At 44.2% G+C, this 20,413-nt stretch overlaps 1 protein-coding gene across 1 annotated transcript in view; it reads right to left on the bottom strand.

Annotated features, from left to right (window-relative positions):
• Positions 1-13,426: 13,426 nt before the first annotated feature.
• Positions 13,427-20,413, bottom strand: part of PKP1 (plakophilin 1) — a 41,915-nt gene continuing 34,928 nt past the window's right edge. The window contains exons 11-13 of the mRNA XM_049832417.1: positions 19,763-19,949; positions 14,793-14,877; positions 13,427-13,498 (exon numbers count right to left, since the gene is read on the bottom strand). Of these exons, the coding sequence (XP_049688374.1) occupies positions 13,427-13,498; positions 14,793-14,877; positions 19,763-19,949 (344 nt within the window). The remainder of the gene's footprint in view (positions 13,499-14,792; positions 14,878-19,762; positions 19,950-20,413) is intronic.

Here is a 20,413-nt window from a genome sequence, read left to right as displayed (position 1 = left end):
ACTCTTTTTCATTGCCTTTGCAGGCTACTGGCACGTTATACAATTTCCAACCCTCATTTCACTGTTGGGTCAGACCGCCACCAGAAAAGGCAAGGCTAGACAATCAGATGAAGCTTTCTTTGCCACCCAACCTTTCTTTGCATTGCATTATGTCCAACCGGATACAGTGAAAGTAGCCACAAATTGCAAAGGAAATCCAGTTAGAAGGGTTTCCATCCAAGGATGAACAAAATGAACCAAGCTATGAACATGAGTCATAGGGCCCAGCTATTTACAGTGAAGTTCTCTTAATCCTAACAATAAGGATGTACTACCCTCCAGCACATGGGCGGTGCTGGGCAGGTCAAGCTTTTCTCTGCAACCTTTTGCTTGGAAATAAAGGAAAGCAAACATCCTAGATAGCTTAATGACTCCAGGAGATGGGGTTTTCAGAGAATTGGTGATGGCAAGACAGGAATTAGGAACACTCTAATGGTGGGTCCCCCATGGGAACAGCTCAAGGTTGCAGGAGCATTGCAAAGCTTCTGCCTGGTTTCACCCTCCTTGATGGCCTGACACTAATTTCACATTCATGTCAGAAAGACATAAGAAATGTGTTGTTCACCGTCCTGTCCTGCCAGGGTAAAGCTGGTCTGACATCCTAGAAAGAAGATTGTCCCTTTGCAATATAGTATTACAGTGGGTGTTTCTGTGTATGTGCACTCACAAAAGATAAAGGGTGAGGTTCGGGCTACCTAGCTATGTCTGAGCATCACTTATCTTAATCTGTACTTCTTTACTCAGCAGTGGAAATAGAAAATTATTAATTTGCCCCTCCTTCCACCTCTGTCTGATGATGGGGTGAACCACATGCTGGGCAGACTATTCCTCTCCACTAGCTATGAAGGGAACCCAGACCGACTATCTTAGACTTCAGTGTCTAATTTTAAGCTGCCCAGGTGAGGGTGGATTGATCCTAAGAGATTTCTTCTAACAGGGAATGAGCAATAAAGGACAGGGTGGTAGGGAAAGTTTTTTAGATGTGGTTGTTTAGCTCGGTTTATGGAGAGATGGTGTTTGGCAGCTTAAAAAAATAAAATGCAAGCAAGCTGTCCTGTAAACCCTGCAAAGCTGTGCAACTGAGAAGGCAGGTAGTTGTGGGCATATGATAGCTGCCCATCGCTAGAGAGGAGGGGAGGCAATAGTAGATCTTCCACACTGTCAGCAGCCTGGCACAGGGTACCCCTCGCTGCACCACAACTGCTATCACTGGTGGCAAATTTGTGCTGAACAAATTACACTTGGAGACCCCCAAAATGACTTTAAAAACATGTAAGCATCTGAATTCACTCATAGTTTTTGAAAATCCTATGGTCCTGTTAAACCATTTCAGGTTTGTACCTTGGAACAGAGGACGATGCAAAATCACCACTGGTTTTGGACAGTCCTTCCCTGGCAAGTGAAATTTAAGGCCCTGAATGTACAGTCTGGTTTTAGTTGGTGCCAAGGTCTGCCTGAAGCCAATAGCCTGGTTACTCTGCAGTATGCTGAAAGCAATAGTCTGGATTCTGACATGAAGGCTCAGATTTTGGGCTCTCTCCCAGGGACACAGCATGAGCTCTGTGCTGGAGGCAGATTCCTGATCAGTGATGTGCATCCTGGGTGCTGAGCCCTTCAAGCAGCCAGCAGATATCTGGGGGTATCTCAGAGCACCTTAGGTTAGGTAAGGAGTTTTGTGCCAGGATTTCTGAGACAGAAGAGGCACAGCAAACTCCCCAGGACTTTTGATCTGCTGTGCTGCAGGGTGGTGTTAAGCATCAAAGCAGGGACCACATGTTCATGGTCTGGGACCCTCTCAAAAGCCCACAGAACAGACACCCAAAGGCCAAAATATGCACCTGTAAATGAGATAAACTCACTGCTAGCTGGGCCTAAGATGTTGAAGGAGAAAGTGAGGAGGTAAACATCCCACCCAGGATGGAGCCTTAGAGACTGTCGTGGTGTCAGCGTTGGTGCCTCTGCTTGTATGGAGCTCCTCTGTGGTCCCAAAGGAGAATGACACAGCGGTGACAACAGTTTTGGCAGGGGATCCTCATGTTCCTGGTCATTCTGGGAAGGAGGAGTAGCCCAGGGGCATGTCCATAAGCATGGATAGAAAGAGCCTCAGTGCTCTCAAACAGGGATTGCCCCTGCAGCATCTTGCCAAATAAAACCTGAAGACACCAAGTATTTTGGCCTGGCTCCTCCTCAGAATTTGGCCTCAGGTTGTGCCACAGTGGTGCTCCTGTGGTGAGCACTCCAGCTTTGCACTGGAGGGCATGGAGGTGCTGCCGTTGAACCACTCCCAGGAAGGCTGTGTTCCCCTTTGGATAGTTTATGGAAGGTGCCTGCAGCTCTGCTGCTGCTGGATCATGCTCACAACCCTTTCTTTAGCACAGCCACAGGGCTGCGTGACATTGCACATGTCCCCCCACCATCACTTACTCCTGTCCCCCCAGCTCAAGATGGAGGTGAAAATGGCCCATCCCTCTGCCAAACACCAGGAGATGTGTGGACCAAAGCCCTAGACTTGGTTTATGGGGATTGCCCAGCCCATTCCTGCTGGCACTTTTCCCTGCAGGGATGTGGTCCATGGCAGGAGGGTGGTGGCAAGGACACAGCTTAGAGGAGAGTCATTGAGAAGATATTCCCACATACTGTGGCCTTGGCTCTTTCAGTACTGGGCTCTGTTTGACCCTTCCCAGGGCAAAGCTGAGCAGTTAGCTACCTGCCCATGAGTAATGGTGACTGCTCATCCCATTCCCTTTTTGCCTGCCGGAGACCTGCTAGTCACTGTCAGTCTTTCCCTGGTACGCTTTGATCGCTGGAGGAAAAACTCCTCCATCCATTCTTGTTATCCCACCGGCTGCTACTCTGGCTAATTTGGCACATGGCTTCATCCCTGTTTTAACTGCAGGCTGCAGCGCCTGGGAGTAGGGATGAGTTGCCGGGGGCCCCCGTGGGTACGAACCACCCTCTCGTGCTCTGCCTTTTTTTGGGTGCCTCTCCACGGGCTCTGCTTCCTCCTGTTCAAAGCAAGGTGGGGCTCTGACTCACCTGCATCTGGGTCTCGCCACGCGGCAGGACTTGCCGTGGCTCCACTGACTTTCCCACGGTGGCTGAGCCCTGCAGTGGTGTTGCTTCTTCACCCAGGAGCTTGTGGCAGGCAGGCTCCAGGGGCAGAAAGGCAATGGGTGTGGATTTTGCTCTGTGTACCAAGGAATCATGGCTTTGAATAGCATAAACACTCGCCTGAGCCATCTCCTCCTTCTCCCCTTTCTCCTGGTTCTTTAACCCTCTGCTTCTCCACATCCTGCAGGAAATAATTTCTACATTGCTTCTGGGTTACCCTCGGAAAAAAAATATTTGGGAAAGGCACAGCCAGTTTCTCATTGCACAGACAAAAATGAGGGAAGCCATTTAGGAGATGTGCTGCTGCCTGGGAAATCCAGAGTCTTGCTGTGATCCCACAGCCAATAGCCCCGCTGTGATACTAAACCAGCGCCTTTCCCCCTCCTGGCTGTTTCTTGTCCCCTCAAAGGAAACAAGAATCAGTTTTCATCACGGGTAAAACATGCTAAAGAAAAGCTCAGGGTGGAACTCAAAGGCACTCAGATAATCTCCATTTTTTTTCCTTTACATTTTTTGAGCATTTCTTTCAGCACTGCTGATGTGAGACTGATTTTTCCTGTTCTGCCAGGAGAGATTCTTGTTGATTGAAGCCGGAGTTACCTGTACTGTGAGATAAAGAGACTTGCTGGGGAAAGAATAGAAAACATAAGGAAGAAAGCAATAAGATGCACAAAGCAAATCTCTGCTACACTTCATTGTACAGCACCCAGTCTAGGTCATCTGTCAGACTGAAACTTGGCCTCAGGACCCAAAAGCAGTTACAGCTATTGCCTGAGCTCAACTCTGTTAGGTAAGATCCTGCAGTGCACTTGTAAGGCTTTTTGTGGAGAGAAGTGCCAGGGAAAGGAGGGAGGAACTCCAGTTCTTTGGGAAAGTATTTGGGTTTTACAGTTCCAGGAACTTCCAATACCTTTGTCACGTTTGAAAATATCTACCTGCTTTTTTTCCTACTGTGTTGCCTTGGGAAGCCGGGCACGCCTGTGCAATGAGGGGGTTATTCACTGCTGCACAGGCTGGGGGTATTTTAACTGCTTTGCCTCTCATTTGCAGAAATGCAGACAGCTCCACTGGCAGAAGGTCAAGGGAGAAACCAGGATCAGGAAGGTATCCTGCAAGCTCTGTGCATGGGTATGACTGTGTCAGGATGCAGCAGCAGTGGTCAGATCTGGTCATCTCTCAGCTTTGGGACATCCGAGATCTCATCTAAGACCTGGAATATTGACCAAAGTGTTAATCAGGACCAGATCTGCTACCTAAAAATTACTGCCAGCAATTCCACCATCCCAATGCAATCCCCTCGTACCCTACGAAGATTCCTGCAATGCTCTTCCTTGTGCTGAAAAGCTCTCTTGCTCATCATCAGCTGTTGGGCTGAGGAGGCTGGCAGCACCAAGGATCTAATTTCTGCCACCAAGTGCATTGCCTTCAGCACAGAAGGAGTGCACAGGAGTGTGGTAGCAGGGACGTAATTACTCTTTCGTCGAAGCCTTTCCTGCATGAGGTTATCAAGTTGCAGAGGGCTGTAATGGTAGCTGGAGCTAGAAAAGCATTGCTGGGGCTCAGTTGGATGGAAGATGCTCAGTGTAAGCATCCAGGAGTGGATGCCACATCCTGACAAACTGCATACAGTTTTCTTAATCAGGGAAATGTTGCTCTAGATGTCATTAATCCACCCACCCTGATGGAGAAGAAGATGCTATAAAGGCTCAGGCTCAGGTAGAGCTGCAACATTTTCCTGCATCCCAGCAGCACAAAGGAGAGACCTCCTGGTGTTAGATGAGAGAAAAGGACATGGCCCTGTGTTTGGGATGCTTCATGGGAATCCCTCAAAAGGCTTTCCTGAGACAAAGGCAAGCTTAGAAAACACCAAGAAAGGGGCCAAGTGCAATCTTAGATAGGTAACAACTTCCGTGCTTGGCAAGATTAAATCTGCAAGGACACATAACTGTGGGAAAGATACAAATGAGGGTTATACCATAGAGGAGCACAAAGTCATGCATGTTACAGGGAAGGTAGCTAAGGAATGAGTCACTGTGACTCACACGGGACTTGTGCTTTCTCCTGACCCAGGCCCCCGGCTCCTGCGGCGGAGATGCCCTGGGGTGTGGGTGCACGAGCACTGTGGGGGCTATGGGCTGTGGGTGCCATGCATATGCTGAAGCTCTTCCGCATATGCCTTGCTTTTATGGGGCAGGGCTTTCTGGTATGGCAGTGGTGTGGCAGCCACGTGTCCTCCAGCAGTGTGCCGTGTGGGACCATGGTACTCCTAAGGCATCTGACTGTGGGGTCGGGATGCCACAGCAGTGCCTCTGCTTGGAGTGATCTCACCCAGTGTGTGGGAAACTGAGATAGAGGAACTTTGTTGAGCGAGTATGTCCCAGCAGGAGATGTTGGTATTGTGGGGTCGTTGGTGCTGTTGCGGTGTGTGGCTTGGGCTTGGTGTTTCCGAGGCATGCCCTGCACAGTGCAATGTGGTCCCTGTGCCATGAAATTGGGAACTGCTCTTGGCTGGGAAGTGATCTTCTGGGGTGTGGCCTGGGGAAGTTGAGTATTTCTGGGCATGCCTGGGATGTGTGGGGAAGGTATCCCATGGGCCTGAAAATGGAGAGTGGGGTCTGCTCTGAAAGCATCATGGGCAGTGATAAAGGACTCAAAAGTTGCACTGTGGGATGGGAGAGGGAGTCTATACTGGGGGCTACTTTGCTGGTGGGATAAGGCTTTTCTGGTGGAGTCCCATGCATTATTTGAGATCCCATGAGCTGTAGGTTTCCATGAGCTTAGTCCTCACTCTATTTTGGAGGAGCAGTGCTTTGTGGGTACTCTGCATATTGCAGCATCCATTTTCTTCCCCTGAATCCTGCTGCAATACCAATGCATTTGAGCTAAATCAGTGCATCTGTGACTGTCTTCCCCCACAGAATTCTCTGGTCTCTGACCTAGGCTCTAGAGGGGATGCATTTTTCATTGCATCTGAATCACACGAGGAGCGCCTTGGTTGTCTTTTTCTTACAAACTGCCCTGTGGTCTTTGTGTGTGTCTACAGACTGCCCTGTCCAAAAATGGGCTTTTCTTATGTCTTCATACCTAGGATACAGATCCCAAAATAAAAAGACCTACTAGTTTCTTGCTATTCATTTTACATGCTGCAAATGTATAGAGGGAGATCCAAGCACGTAGTTGTGTATTGGCTTCGTTGCTGAGCAACTCTTAATTTCCAAATTGGAGGCATGTGCTGAGAGCCACAATGACATGTCCTGCCCTTCTTCAGTGTCCAGAGAACCTGCTCAAGAATAGAGGTAGGACTCATCTGCATTACTTTTAGACACTCTGCATCTATGCTAGACTCTGTAAAAGACAACTTGCTCTTCTAGCCTATAATTTATATGACCTTTCTTAGATGTGCCTTCAGATGTGATTTGTGCCTGAAGAAGCTGCAGAATGGACATCACCAGTATGAATGTGATACCAACATTTAATCCTTCCAAGGAGTTCTGGATGCACTACTCCTTAATGGACTTTTATAAGACAATTACTTAGGTACTACATTCAAAACCAATTGCAAATACACCTGCTGCACTGTGGCCTAGAACCAGCTTAAGTAAGGAATGACAATGGTTGCCAATGCAATTTAAGTTTCGAAGAACTGCTGTATAAGTTCCACCCAAAACTGGTTAAGACATTTGGGGTTGGGTGCTTTGCCTTTGTGCTTAATTCTTTAGTGTTTGCCCACTTTTCAAAAATCTCAGCAGAGCAGCAGAGGGTGCTCCTGGAAAGGAACTCTGAGTAATGTGGCGTGGGGTGACATCTGTCTCTTTTCCCACGCATGGATTCACAGGCTGTGGCAAGCCTGTCTGATAGGCTGTGAATCCTTTTTTCATACGATACTTCTCAGTGGTAAGGATTATTCCTCAGCTTTGCCTTGAGTAAATGAACTAAACACACCTTGTACCTGAGATCACATTCCCCTTTGCCAGGTTTGTTCTTTGAAGAACTGTCTTCTGAAGGAGATCAAGAGGATGCTGTTTCCTTATTTCTTTCGTAAGGCTGCCGCCAGTGTTTATACACTACAGTGTTGCCCAGTACTGGAAGTACAAAGTCTTTTGTGCATCCTGCATTTCAGCTATCCCAGTGTAGACTGGGCTTAAGTTACTGCAGGATGTGATGCAGAGGCCAAATTCTTAGATGCTGTTGACAGCAATTTCATGGAGCAGGCTGGGAAGTCCCCAAAGCAGATGCAGCCTTAAATTTGGTCCTGATTAGCATGAAAAGTCTGGCCTCAAATCTTACATTTATAGAGCTGCCCCATACCATCAACATCTGGATCAACAAAAGCCTAAATATCCACAACTGTGTACTCATCTTCCAAAAGGGGAACTTAAAGGATGATGCTTCTTAGGGAAAATAAAAGGGAGAATTAAACTTTACAGACAATGTGGACTGTGCTATCATATTGAAGCACAATCCCAGTACATCCCACTAGTTAAGAAAGCCTTGAGGAAGGGCAGAAGGGAGCTGGCCTGGTTAAGCAGTAGGAGAGGGAGGTTATCAGAAGGTGTCTTTCAAATAGCTGAAGACAAAAATAGGAAAGCCTTCATAACCTCTGTCAGGTTAAACATAAACCATACTAAATATGCCAAAAAGGGAACAACTAGCTGAAGTCAGAAGAATAAGCCATAAGTAGTAAGAGCATCTTCAAATATATGAGGGCCTGTCATGGAGACTGGAGGACCAATAAGTATTAAAGGTGAAAGGAGTACTCAGAAACGAAAAAAACAGGAAAGATTGTGTATTTTCTTTTTCTAATTTGTGATGCCTGTGAGAAATGGGGAAGATTTCTGCGACATCCTATACCTGATACAGGGAAACCAACATCATTGCATATCTGAGGACCAAAGGTCATGCCTGTCTATAAAGTTTTGGGGAACTATAGACCAACAAGGTAAGGGTGATAAATGACAGACAAACGTCAGCATAGAGGAATGTTAAGTGATACACATGGGGTGAAATAATCTTATTTTCACATGTAAATGATGGGCTTGGAGATGACTATGACCAACTTTATGATGTACAGCCCATCCCAGTGACAGCTCAACACGCAACAGAGCTGCAGAAAACAAGGTGAATGTCAGGAATTGTTAGGGAAGGAGAAGAGAACAGAAAGGTGGCTGTGATGTCTTTACATAAACCCATGGCTTACTCACCTTTTGCATACTGCATGCTGTTCTGGTCTCCTCATCTCAGAAAGGAAATAGTTTAATTGGGAAAGGTTCAGAGAAGGTCACTGCATGTGACAAACTAATGGGTCTGTCTGAGGAACTGGTCTGTGTCCCGGGACTTCCCAAACTGGACCAAAGAGAAACTCGTCACACTTTTTAAATGTAAGACCTAGAAAGCTTCAAACACAGCTCATATGAGCCAGGTTCAGAAGAAACTAAGGTGTGGGTTTTTTCCCCACAACAAGCTTTGAAACCATACAGCAGTGACACAAATGATGCTATTGGTAATTAAATTTTTCATGGATTGAAGTGGTGACTGTAAAAACTCATGGGAGAAAAACTCACTGAGGCTTGCCAAGGCTGTAATGGTGGAGGAAACGGGATTTACAGCTTCGTTACTCATATTGGCATAAGGCAGGGTAGTCCGGACTGATCACTGCTGCAGGGTAACAGGCTTTTATGAACATTTCAAACAGATGCTTTATTCTTTCCTAACACTGGCAAGACAACCAAAATAAAACCATCAAAAATGGGAAGCTTGAAGAAATTTCAGCAATTTTTATTGATTTCAGCTTTTCCAGTGAAGCAAATACATACAGTACAGCCAAAACAAAACTCTGATACATTATTCTCACATACCTATATCTTACAGAATACACTGTATAGCTATGGACCGGTAGGCTAAGTTGGTCTCAAACTGGTGTGGGGTCAGAGAGGAATAAAACTGCCTACTGCCTTCTACTCGTCCATGAGGCTTCTGAAATGCTGGGGTGGGTTGGATTGTACATACACAAAACAAACAAAGCATTTATGAGAAAATAGACCAAGAAAAGCTCTGCTAAGTCCAGGACAAACAAGTATGGTATTTATTTACATGGTTGTGTGTCCTGTGCACAAATCAGGCCCCAACTGCTCTTACTTCTGCTGCCAGCAGAGCTAACAGTGCTGCTAGTTATGGTCCTTCCCTCCTCAGTAATTCTCCATCACTATGACCCAGGGCATGTGCTACGTGCTGTAGACCTGCCCTCATCCCTATCTTTGGGGGTATGGCCTACCTTGGCTCTTAAATAAGCAAGAAACAGGAAACCAGCTCATCGAAGAAGATGTCACAGTTAAAGACATGCCTTTAAGAAACAATACCTCCCTAGAATGAAAAAAAAAAAAAAAAAGTTTGTTGGAGATGAAAACAGCATCCATTTATGATGGAGGAAACCTCACTGAGTTCCTGAAACTGCTGGTTATGAGCAACGCCAGTTACCCTGATAAGTCTGATTTTCCTTTCTCTTCTCACAACTGGGCATCAGTATCACTTCAGTGACTTGGGTGGAGTCTGTAGTCCAGATTTTAAAAAGAGAGACTGAGAGGAAAATAGAGTTGAGCATCAGAGAATTTCCTGGGAAGAAATAGCTGCAAAATAGCCCTGGGATGGCAGAGCGGTTACAATTCACACAGCCTGCTGATTTCTTGAGTTAGCTGGTTTTTGAGGTATGAAAGCAGTAACGTACAGCATCATAAAAAAAATTAGATTGGAAGGAACCTCTTTTGTCTGCCCAGCTCAAAGCAGGGATAATGTCAAAGCTAGTTGAGATTGCTCAGGGCTGTGCCCAGTCATGTTTTGAAAATCTCTGAGGATGGAGACAGATTTTATTTCTATCTCTTTATTAGCTTTGCAAAAAAACAACTTTGCTGTACTTCATAAAATTTGTGTGAATGATATCTCTGTCTCATTGAGTCTAACACTTAATAACAAAATCTCCAGTACTTGTAAATTTAATTGTGAGATGATGATCATATAGCTACAGCTCTTTGTGCCTCATACAGCCATTCAGCAAACTGCATTACCAGTGAAAGCAGCAGAAGTGTTTTAAAATAAAGCCTAAATAACAGTCAATTAGAATGAATTTCCTCAATATTCCATCATTACATTTTGTAGTTAGGTTTCCCCAATTAATTTTAAGGAGAAAAACATTAGCTCCCAGGACTTCTGTCGAACATGTAATTACAGGAACAAATCCGAATGCAAAATTGCACACAACATACTTTTACACCAAAACTGTAACAGTCCTGCCTGTGGATGCTGCAACCATTTTGGACATCCGTAGTCTTGGGTCCTGCTGAAAACATTTTGAACTGTGCATCTGAGAATATACATCCTGCTAGGGAAGAATTGGCAGGTATGGCAAGGGCATGCCCACAGGCTGGGGCTCCTTTGCTGCTGTTTAAATGCTCCTGAAACTGTCCTACCGGATTCACCTGGTTCTAGCTCTCCACTTCAAAGGTGCTTTGTTTCTCTCTCATTTGGCTGGGAGTTCGGCACAGAAAGCTCTGGACTCAACGTGGGTGAAGGCAAGCAAATAGTTGCTGCTCATTAAAGTGCACAAGATTAAGCCACCCTTTGTAGTCCAAGAGAAGAACCAGCTGGAAAATGATCTCTCTCTGTGGACACGCGCTCCCTATGGTCTAAATGGGGGACGAACAAGCAGACCGCATTTCTTAGCTCTAGAGCTGTGTCAGAGCAAATCTGGACTTCATGGACGGTTGTTTAGCAGGCACAAATCACCCCATTTCAGTGAAGTGAATGGGGACATGCTAATTTCCACCAATTTAGGAGTCTGACACTTGCAAAAAATGAGAGTGTTTTTCCCTTTCCAGGCTCATAATTCATCCTTCCCAAGCACCTCCTGCACCCCTGATATTTGCAAAACAGGATCCTGTGCCCCTGCACTGTTTGACGAAGCAATAACCATGTGTGTGGGACAGCCAGCATCCTCAGCTGGTCCTTTCCCTGTGGATCTGAGCTGCAGCCCCTCTGGGGACAGGTAGAGGATATTTTTCTTCTGGAGAGAGGATCAGCCTCTTTCATCACATGGTTCATGTCATAAGAAGTGGATTGCCCTGAAATGAGCTCAGCAGTCCTCTATCACAGCCTTAGCATCACAGGGTGATTCACGTAAAGGTCACAAGAAATAAAATATTTCCAAACCTGACTTCACACAAGTGCTTACATTCCTTTGCATGTTAATACTATTTCTTTACATTGATCAGTAAAACCAATATGTGATTAAAAAGGCCACATCCCTCACTTTTTTCAGTCCTGTGTGGCGGTCAGTGATCCCAGGGGAAAAACACTTTGCCTGTCTCCAGCTCAGCTTCTCAAATGCCACATTTGTCCAGGTACAGTCATGAGATTGAGTTGTTCTGGTGCTCAGAATGGTTCGGGACCCAGTAATATTCATGCTCTGCAGATGTGTTGCAATTGTCCCCTCACATACAGCTTCTGAGAAGGGTTACTGAGACCCGGGAGAGAGTTTGCAGACGTCAATTTGCTTCTTGAGATAAAGAGTTCACATGACAGGAAAGAAAATACTAATAACTAGAAGAGCTCATTGGAGAAAAATTCATAAGCAGAAAAGAAGCTTGTGTTTATAAATGTTAGGAATAACCAGCCTTTGTAAAGAAGAGTATTGTTGTGTGTATCTGTTTATAATGGCCATATGCAATGGGGGACCTAAAATTGGCCATTTTTATACTTGTGGGTAAAAATAGGTTGTGACATGTTTTTAGTGTGGCAGTATTTGGTGCATGGATCAGGTGGAATTGGACAAAACTCTGCAAGGGGGTTAAACTGCACAACTCACACCGACTTTCGGTGGAAGACAGGGGACTAAGCCTGGAGGGAGATCCTACTCACCATGTGTGCACATGTATGTTGCCTGCATGCACACATACACAGCGACACGTACATAGTTACACAGACACACTCTTTGCAAAAAAAAAAAATAATTATTGACATCAAGAAAGTATAACCTCAATAGAAGTCCCTTCTCCCCCTAAAAAGAAGACAATGCTTAAAAATATCAGTATCATCCACATGAAATCCATATGTTTAGTTTGCTTTACAGTTGAGTTAAACTCAGAAACACTCTACATCTTTAACATCCTAAGTAAATGTGAAAGGGTTGTCTTCCTGGACATGAACCAATTCCAAATTCTGAAATGGAGAAAAACAAACAAAAACCAAAAGCCCAGGTAATTAGAGCATTCAAGAAATCTTTTCATTACATTCAAACCCAATTTTAAATCTTTTCTTGTCCTGTACCCAGTTTCTGTACTCCCCATAGCTTTTCACCCTAGACTTCCATGCTCCTCTGAGTCTCAGTGGAAACACCCCAACAGAGCAAGAAGTGAAAACCGCACCTGGGCAGAGGAAAGCAATGGTCTTTTGCACCATTTCCTCTTACCTGAGGACTGTGCTTAGTTTGATTGCAAAGAGCGTGTTGGGGAAGAGAACAAATAATTCATTTTGGATAATCTCAATCCCCATCATAGAGACATCAGATATTTGAAAAGTGCTTAAAGCTTTTCCCTTCAGTGGGAATTATGAATCAAAAGTACCTTACAGACTCAATACTCATTTCGCACTGAAGAAAAAACCATAATGATGCCCTGAATAGTCTGCCCACGATTTCTCTAACCTGGTTTCTCTACTGGGATTTTTCAGATGACAGCATGTAGTTCCAAATTTTGATGTGAGGCTTACAGACAGATTATTAAGTGCTCAAAAAGTCCCTAGGGGTGATGGTTAATGCCATAGCATGTGCTGGAATTAATTGCATGTTACTGACACTATCTGGATAACATTATTCAAAATTCAGGAATGAAAGTACTGGCAAAGAGATTCCTGTGAAAAGCCCCACCTGAGAGGATTTGGCAAAATGCAATTAATCAGTTATTGCTTGGCAAAGTAAGTACGGAAGACACATGAGGCATAGTTAAGTCCAGCAGGTTTGTCCTATGGCATCTGTGCTGAGCATGTCTAAAATACACAGCTGCGTAGTGTGGGCAACATCTGCACTTATGACCTTTCATCGAAACAAACACCTTGCAGTTTGGGCTGATAAGATTTGGGATTAAAATCTCACAAACCCACTTCAGGGGAGATTAAAAACAGCAAAGAGCTCATAGGGTTCACACACCACTCGTTTGCCCCCAAAACCACCCCTTCCCCATGCATGAGGGCCCCATTCTCACCTGCAGCCTGGATGCGTGTGGAGAGGCTCCTAAAATCTGGAGGAGAGGGTCCTGAATGTTGTTCCAGCTAAAGATCCCATCATGTTCTTATCAAATCCTTGCTGAAAAAGCAGATGTGTATGAAGTGCAGTGAGTGCATATCAATTTCAAAACTGATAGCTATCTATTGCTGGGAGAGAGAGCCTCCTGCCCCACTTCAACAGCTATCCTCCACTTAAAAAGTGTGCTTCACTCTCAGACAACCTCCTCTGTCCTTCCTCTGTGTGCCTTCAGTACGTCACCCTTATTGATGGACTTCTTTGCATTGTTTTCCATCCACCAAGAACTGGACTTCTCCAGCTTCACTGGAGGAAACCTTTACTTAATCCTTCACTGAATAATATTTCATCTTATTCCTCATCCTAGAAAAAACAACAAAGATATATGCATGATGCATATATCCTTGCAGACTCCCATCCTTCTCGTCTGATGTGTACCTATGCAATGAACATCTGTGTGAACACAGGAGTGACTCAGTCACATCAAAATGAGTTGGCACAGGCTCCTGAGCAGAGCCTGGCGCAAAGCTACATAAGCTCCTATGGAGAAAGTCCCTAACCGTTAATATAAGAACGGTATTTAGGTACTCTCTACCTTCCTGACCCCCGGGTACTCCCCTTTGTGGATGTTACTTCTTCTCTTTAATTTGGCCCTTTACTCTCTGCAGGTGCTGCTGTTGTTGAGTTGGAAAAACCCAGCTTGTTCAAAGAAAGCCACTGGGAGCTGGAAGCTGGCTCGGTGCCCCGTCTGGCTCTGCACTTTCACAGTTTCTGTTGCAGGGAGAAAACAAATCCTAAATACTCCTCTTCTTGGTTTAAAAGATTACCCTGACTGTAGGGGTGATGTAACCACAGGGTAGGATTATGGACACAGAAGAAAATGGGGGGAAAGAGAGAAGGAACCTTGCCAGGGACCTGTTGGGACATGCTGGATCCTACACGATGGACTGCAGTCGAAGGGAATCTCCAAAGCTAGTGCAAAACGTCCAGGTCTGTTCTCAGCACAGAGCAATGCCATGCACACAGGACAGCGTTGACTCTGGGACCATCATGGAAGAGCCCACCTAAGCTAGCGTCCTCCTCAGGGTGCAAGCTGCCTGACACAGACACGCTGCTGTTCACTTGGTCCCTAAAGTCAGTCCCGACAGCTGCGGTTGTGACTTGCTGCCTCTTGCTTGGATCTTAGGCGGGTGCCCGTGTGCTGAGAGCATCGTGGTCCTCCCAGTGCCCCGGGCTCCTCCCAGCCGCTGCCCGTACTCGCTGCTGAATCACAGCCTTTGCAGACTCACCGTCTTCAGCGAGTGAGTCAAGACCAGGGTTGTTCTTGTCAGCCGAAAAGCAGAAGCATTTTCCTTACCTGCTTGAGCACACTCTGGAGCTCCCTGTTCGACCAAAGATCTGTCAGGAGGAGGCGAGCAGCTTCGGCTGCTTTTGGACAGGAGCTGGGAAGATGAAAGCAACCCTGGTGAATTATGGCAGGCCACAGAGCACCAACCCACATGCATTACCGACAGCCTTTAAATAAGCCCATCTCCATCTGGGAAGCTGGCTAGACTTGATGGAGGACTGTCAATAAAACCTTCCTTGCCCTCTCAGCAATGTTATGTGACAACAACCTCTGGGACCAGAACAGGACAAATGAAAAAGAGGGGAGGATTTGAGTGGAAAAATGAGCATTAAACTGAGCTGAAGGAGTGTTTCTGGAGTGTGAAATTTGGGAGAGTGAAAGACAAGGGAAATGGTGCCAATCCTTGCCTGGAGTCTGTAGGGACAGTGTGGGCGAATCTCTCAGGAGAGCAGCAGAGGAAAGGGCTCTGTGCTGCCTGGTGAGGATGAAGGAGATGGGAGCATTTGTAATAACATCTGCAACCATAAGTCCTTACTCAGCACAAGTTAATAGATACTTGCTCACGTAACAGCTCCGAAACCATGAGTCATAGCAGTACCTTTTATAATTTTGGAACATTTCATACAACAACCTAGATACAAACCTCCTTGCTGGTTCTTATCACTGCTCCTGATCTCCTGGACCTTGTCCTGTCTGTGGGAGACTCCTGACCTGGGTTCAGTGCAACAGCCCCAGCCTGTCTTGGCCAGGGTGATGGAGAGGTATGAGATCAGACTCAGGACCCTCCCTGTATGATACAGCTTCACAAAACATTGTGCCCTCAAAACAGTCCTCATCAGGCTATGAGAAATGGGACTGACAGTGGTCATCAAGAATCTGGGACCTGCAAGCACTGTACTCTGAGTGCGAAAGGACAGGAATGTAACTGCATTCAGTAAATTTAGGGGTATTTCTCTAACATAAAGAGCAGTTGTTACCAAAGAAATGAGCAAGTTTAACATGGTCATAAATTCCAAAGGGATTGTGCAGCTTATACACGTTGGTATTGTGTGAAGGAGTGGGGGAGCTGCAGACAATCAGAAATTCTCGAGCAAAGTTTTGGGACGGAAGAACTAGGTTTTATTGCAAAATCACTTCTCTGGTTATAACCATCCTATGCCCTGTCATCAGAATGATGATGTTTAAAAAAATTTTGTGGCTGAAATGTTGTTCGTAGCTGAAAAGCCATTAAAAACAATAAAGCCAAATGTATCTGTGATTAGATGGTCAGTACATGTCCTGAACACTCTTTCAAGGATATGTTGTTTCATGTTGTTTCTCTTTCTAAGCTAGAATAATTGTCTTTTTTTTTTTTTTTTTTTTATAATTTGCTTCTAATGATGCCAAATACATACTTTTTGCCATTATGTCTTCAGAGCACACCTCAAAAGATTTTTTCTTTTCAAACCAAAGTTACCAGCATCTGGTATCTGAGCCATCTACAAATTCAGACAAAAGAATTTCTCCACTCTTAATTTGAAGGATTGATACTGATTCTGTTTCATAGAGCAACTACTGCTACTATTTAGGTATAAAAAGATTAAACATGAAGTGATGGAGCTGTAATAACAGTTTCATTATGTAAAGCAGCATATCCTAAACAAAAGTGCTGGGAATAGTGTGACTATAGCAGTGTTTAACATGGAGCAGAATGTCAAGGACAGATGATTTGGGGAAAAACTTTCTTAAAAACAAGTTGCCTGAAAATCGAATTTGATTTTAAGGACAGCCTGTTTTTTACAAATAGAATTACTTGTAAAAATTTGTTGAAAGACAGCAAGGAAGGTGTCCACTGGTGGCAGTGGCAGCAGTCATCCAAAGAACTATTGCCTCAGCGAAACACAAACAAGAACCTGATCAGAAGGAGGTGGTGGGGCAGGAAGGCATGAGGGCAGCAAAAAAGACAAAGATTTTGTCCATGCATATCCAACAATGGGGGAAGATAATGTTTCCTCAAAGGACAAAAATATCAAGAACCTTATGTATGTCACAGGACACGCCAAGGATTTCCTGGAAGAATGATTTCTTCGGGATGTCTTAAATTTATAAAATTGATATCAGGGTGCAATCTTTAGAAGAAATGGGAAATTGGATATGTGTGGATGAGAAGAACTCTCTTCCATAGAAAAGAATCAATGAAAGACCTGAGTTGCATGAAAGATGAATTTTGGTAAAATGTTATGGTAGAATTAGACTGCAGAATTAAATTGTACAATAGAAAAGGTGTGAAAAGTGAATGAACGAAGAGAAACTGAAACAAATCAGTGATAAAGGGATTGTGAGATGAACTGCAAATCTAATGCTCTAAAGTACAGAAAGAGATTTTGGAGAAAAGCTTTTAGTGCAGCCAGTAGAATTATTGGGAAAAATGATAATTTTATTAGTGAAATACTGTCACTTGAAAATGAGCAGAAGAATATTTTTCAGACAGTTGGAGAGCAAAGATGAAAAGGTCATCAGACATCACAATAAATCAGTAAGAGTAGCTTGATTTTTCAGAAACACCAACAAAAAGACAAGGTAATATTCAACATTTTGGCAACTTGGATTAAACATAACAAAGAGTGAACGAACACCATCACCACTATGATGCCCATGTCATAGATGAGGTAATATGCAGGAGATGGAGACAATTATTTAATTGGGATGCTCCAGGAAGGAGAAGAAACCACAGCTATCAGATAAACTGCTGAACCATTTATACCTTTCACTCAGAATACAGCTACAAGAAACATCAAGAAAAAGAGACCTCAGCTTTAAGGAGTACTGGCTGGCATTTGAGAAGAACACGGGAAAGGAAAACTTCCATAACTTACTTGTCTATAACCTGGAAGCTCTTACTAAAATATGAATATAAAATTGTTTGAGCATGTTAAACAAATGATTTACAGCTTCAAATGCAATGAGAGACCAGTTCAGAAATATAGGTAAAGATTTGTTGGGTGGCAGAAGAAACATGTGCCAGGGAGGCACTATGCAGACACACCAACCAAACCAACACCAGTGCTGGAGGTGAAGGAGGCATGTTCACAGGGAAACTGAGGCAGATTAACAGAGAAAACTCTGTAAAATACTAACAAGGTGCAACATGGCATGGTGTTCTCCATGGTGATTTGGTCACCACCAAGACCTCGTCTGTTATCTATTTCTGCTGGCTGTGGTGCTGGGACGGAGGAGCTTGATAGCATGGGACTCACGACATTCAGCATCAGTGTGGGGAGCATGGGGTCTGCATCCAACCTAGGTAACAGCCCCCAGTAGAGATGTTGGATCTAGTTATTACTATCAGCAAGTGGGTGAGGCTCTTTCTGATGTAGGACTGGACAAATCCCACCCTAAAATTTCTTGTTTATCTTCACAGGCTACACAGGAAAGTGGGAAAAGGTAGATAACCTGTGAACTAGCAAGTGTCTCATTCACTAGAGCGGAGGTCTCTTTCACATGTGCTCCATGGGAACAGCCTGAAATGATATGGCTCGAATAAGTTAAGATTAGTCCTGGGTGGAAATTGTCATTTTTTCTAAAAAATTGAGAGCATAAAAACCTTTGGGGACAGAAATGATTAATGGAGGAAAAGGAACAATTCAGGTTTTGGACATGGTAAGAACTGGGGAGTTTCTCAGAAGGAATTTGTGATACAGACAGAAGGAACACACTGAACACATCCCCAGAGTTTAGTAACTCCTCACAGTTTAGTGAGTCATTGCAAATAAAGCTCATCACACAAAGCAGTCAAGACAATTAAGGTACACACAACCCCAGTTGTGCAACACTTTGCTGAAGTAGTAAATTAGCTGACAACTGGTCTGAGGGATCCAAAGAGGGACTATAGGCAGAAGTAAATACTATTCAAAACAATGAAGACTTAGAAGAGGGATGGGTTTCATGTTAATTGGGCTTGTTGTAGAAGTGGAAGCATATAAAAGCAGCAAACTGATGGATGTTCATTGGCTGAGATTCAACCTAAACAAGGAAGCCACTTCTAATGACTGAGTCCCTCTGCTGCCATGAAACAAGTGATGGATTGTAAGTGATTTATCAAAGGATGATGGAAAAGGCATGCAAATGTCTTTTCACAACAGAAAACAATAGGTTACTTGTATAAGGTATTTTAAAACAAGGACATGATAGGAAAGATGAAAGTCTACGATGGAGAATACATGGTCAAAGATCATGTAAATTTAACACCAGTTTGGCCAGAAATGAACATATAGGTGGGCAAAGGTTGACAAGCTTTTGCACAGGGCTGTAGGGAATATGGATAACAAGCAAGACAGAATTACTACCACCAAAACTCAAACCAAGTCCTAAAAGAGAAAGCGGTAAAATACAGTGAGATTGTTCAGTTGTTCTAAAATATCTGTGAGTAGACTAGGGGAGGTACATATATATATTTATGTATCATCACAGCTGCATCTTTGCCACTTGAGGTGGATGTTTCAACAGAAAGATGAACAAATCTGAACGTTAAACCTAAGCACAACCTCAATGTGTCAGCAGTGCTTGAATCTCAGACCTCCCCTTCATGATAAGGTTTGCAGGAAGCTGTGAGTGGGAAGCCCAGGTGCTAGGCAGTCAGGCTGCATACTAATATCTCCTGTTTTGAGGGCTGGGATTTTTAAAAGGGTTTAAGATGTTGGTGCTTCAGTTCTTTTTAGGTTTTCTTAAAATTCAACCACCAAATTTCCTGAGGCCCCTTTACAAACACCACCCTGGATGGCTCATGCCTGTTTCCAAGAAACCAGCGCTGAGGATTTCTATCTACCAACATGCTTGAATTTTTTTGGCTCTCAATTTACAAGCACAGGAAAAGAATAATGTTTTACTATGGCTCTGAAGGGTGTGGAGAAGGCTCTGGGGTTAATCTGGCTTTGCACAGGGTATATGGGCTCAAAAATGTATACGCATGACCCTCTCCGTGCCTTCTGCCCCAAACTCACCCATTTCGGCACAGGCTTACTACATTATTTAGCATGTTGCTTGTCAAGTAAGACTTTCCCATGTGTGGGTTGGACATGATGAGGTTCCTTAGAGTGTAACAAGCTGATGTCATGATCTCGCCATAGCTGTTGGTATTTCCAGACTGGAATGACAGGAGACGTGATACATCTGGGAGCACCTGGTGAGCTAAAGAGGTGGAATGTTCCAATCAACATTTAAATAAAACCTAGCACAAGTGAATGATACTATTTGTGTTAGCACTATTCAATGCAAGAATGCAGTGTTATCTCTGGAAGGACACACTAATAACATTGGACAGTAGTGGCATAATAGTAATCACTTGATTTTCAGAGACAAAATAAGTGCTGCAGGCCTCTGGAAGGGCAATGATGTTGGTCACGGGAAGTCAAGTCGAACTCAGTTCCCAAACCACTATCATCCTTATGATCCTGCAGATTTGTCATTGTCTATAAAGCATACCACATGCTTGTAGAGACTTTGAGATAGGACACATTTTGTTAATTAAGCCTGCAGATATCACCTGTAATTGTCCTTTTGACCACAAGAAATGACACTGCTTTGCACCAATTTTGGAGTCCTATTATGGGGTTTACAAAGCAAGATGGGCAGATATTAGAGAGTTAGAAACT

Source organism: Accipiter gentilis, chromosome 29 (genome assembly GCF_929443795.1).
Source record: "Accipiter gentilis chromosome 29, bAccGen1.1, whole genome shotgun sequence".
Lineage (NCBI taxonomy): Eukaryota > Metazoa > Chordata > Aves > Accipitriformes > Accipitridae > Astur > Astur gentilis.
The sequence above is the reverse complement of the archived record's forward strand: the minus strand, read 5'-3'. Positions and strand labels throughout refer to the sequence as shown.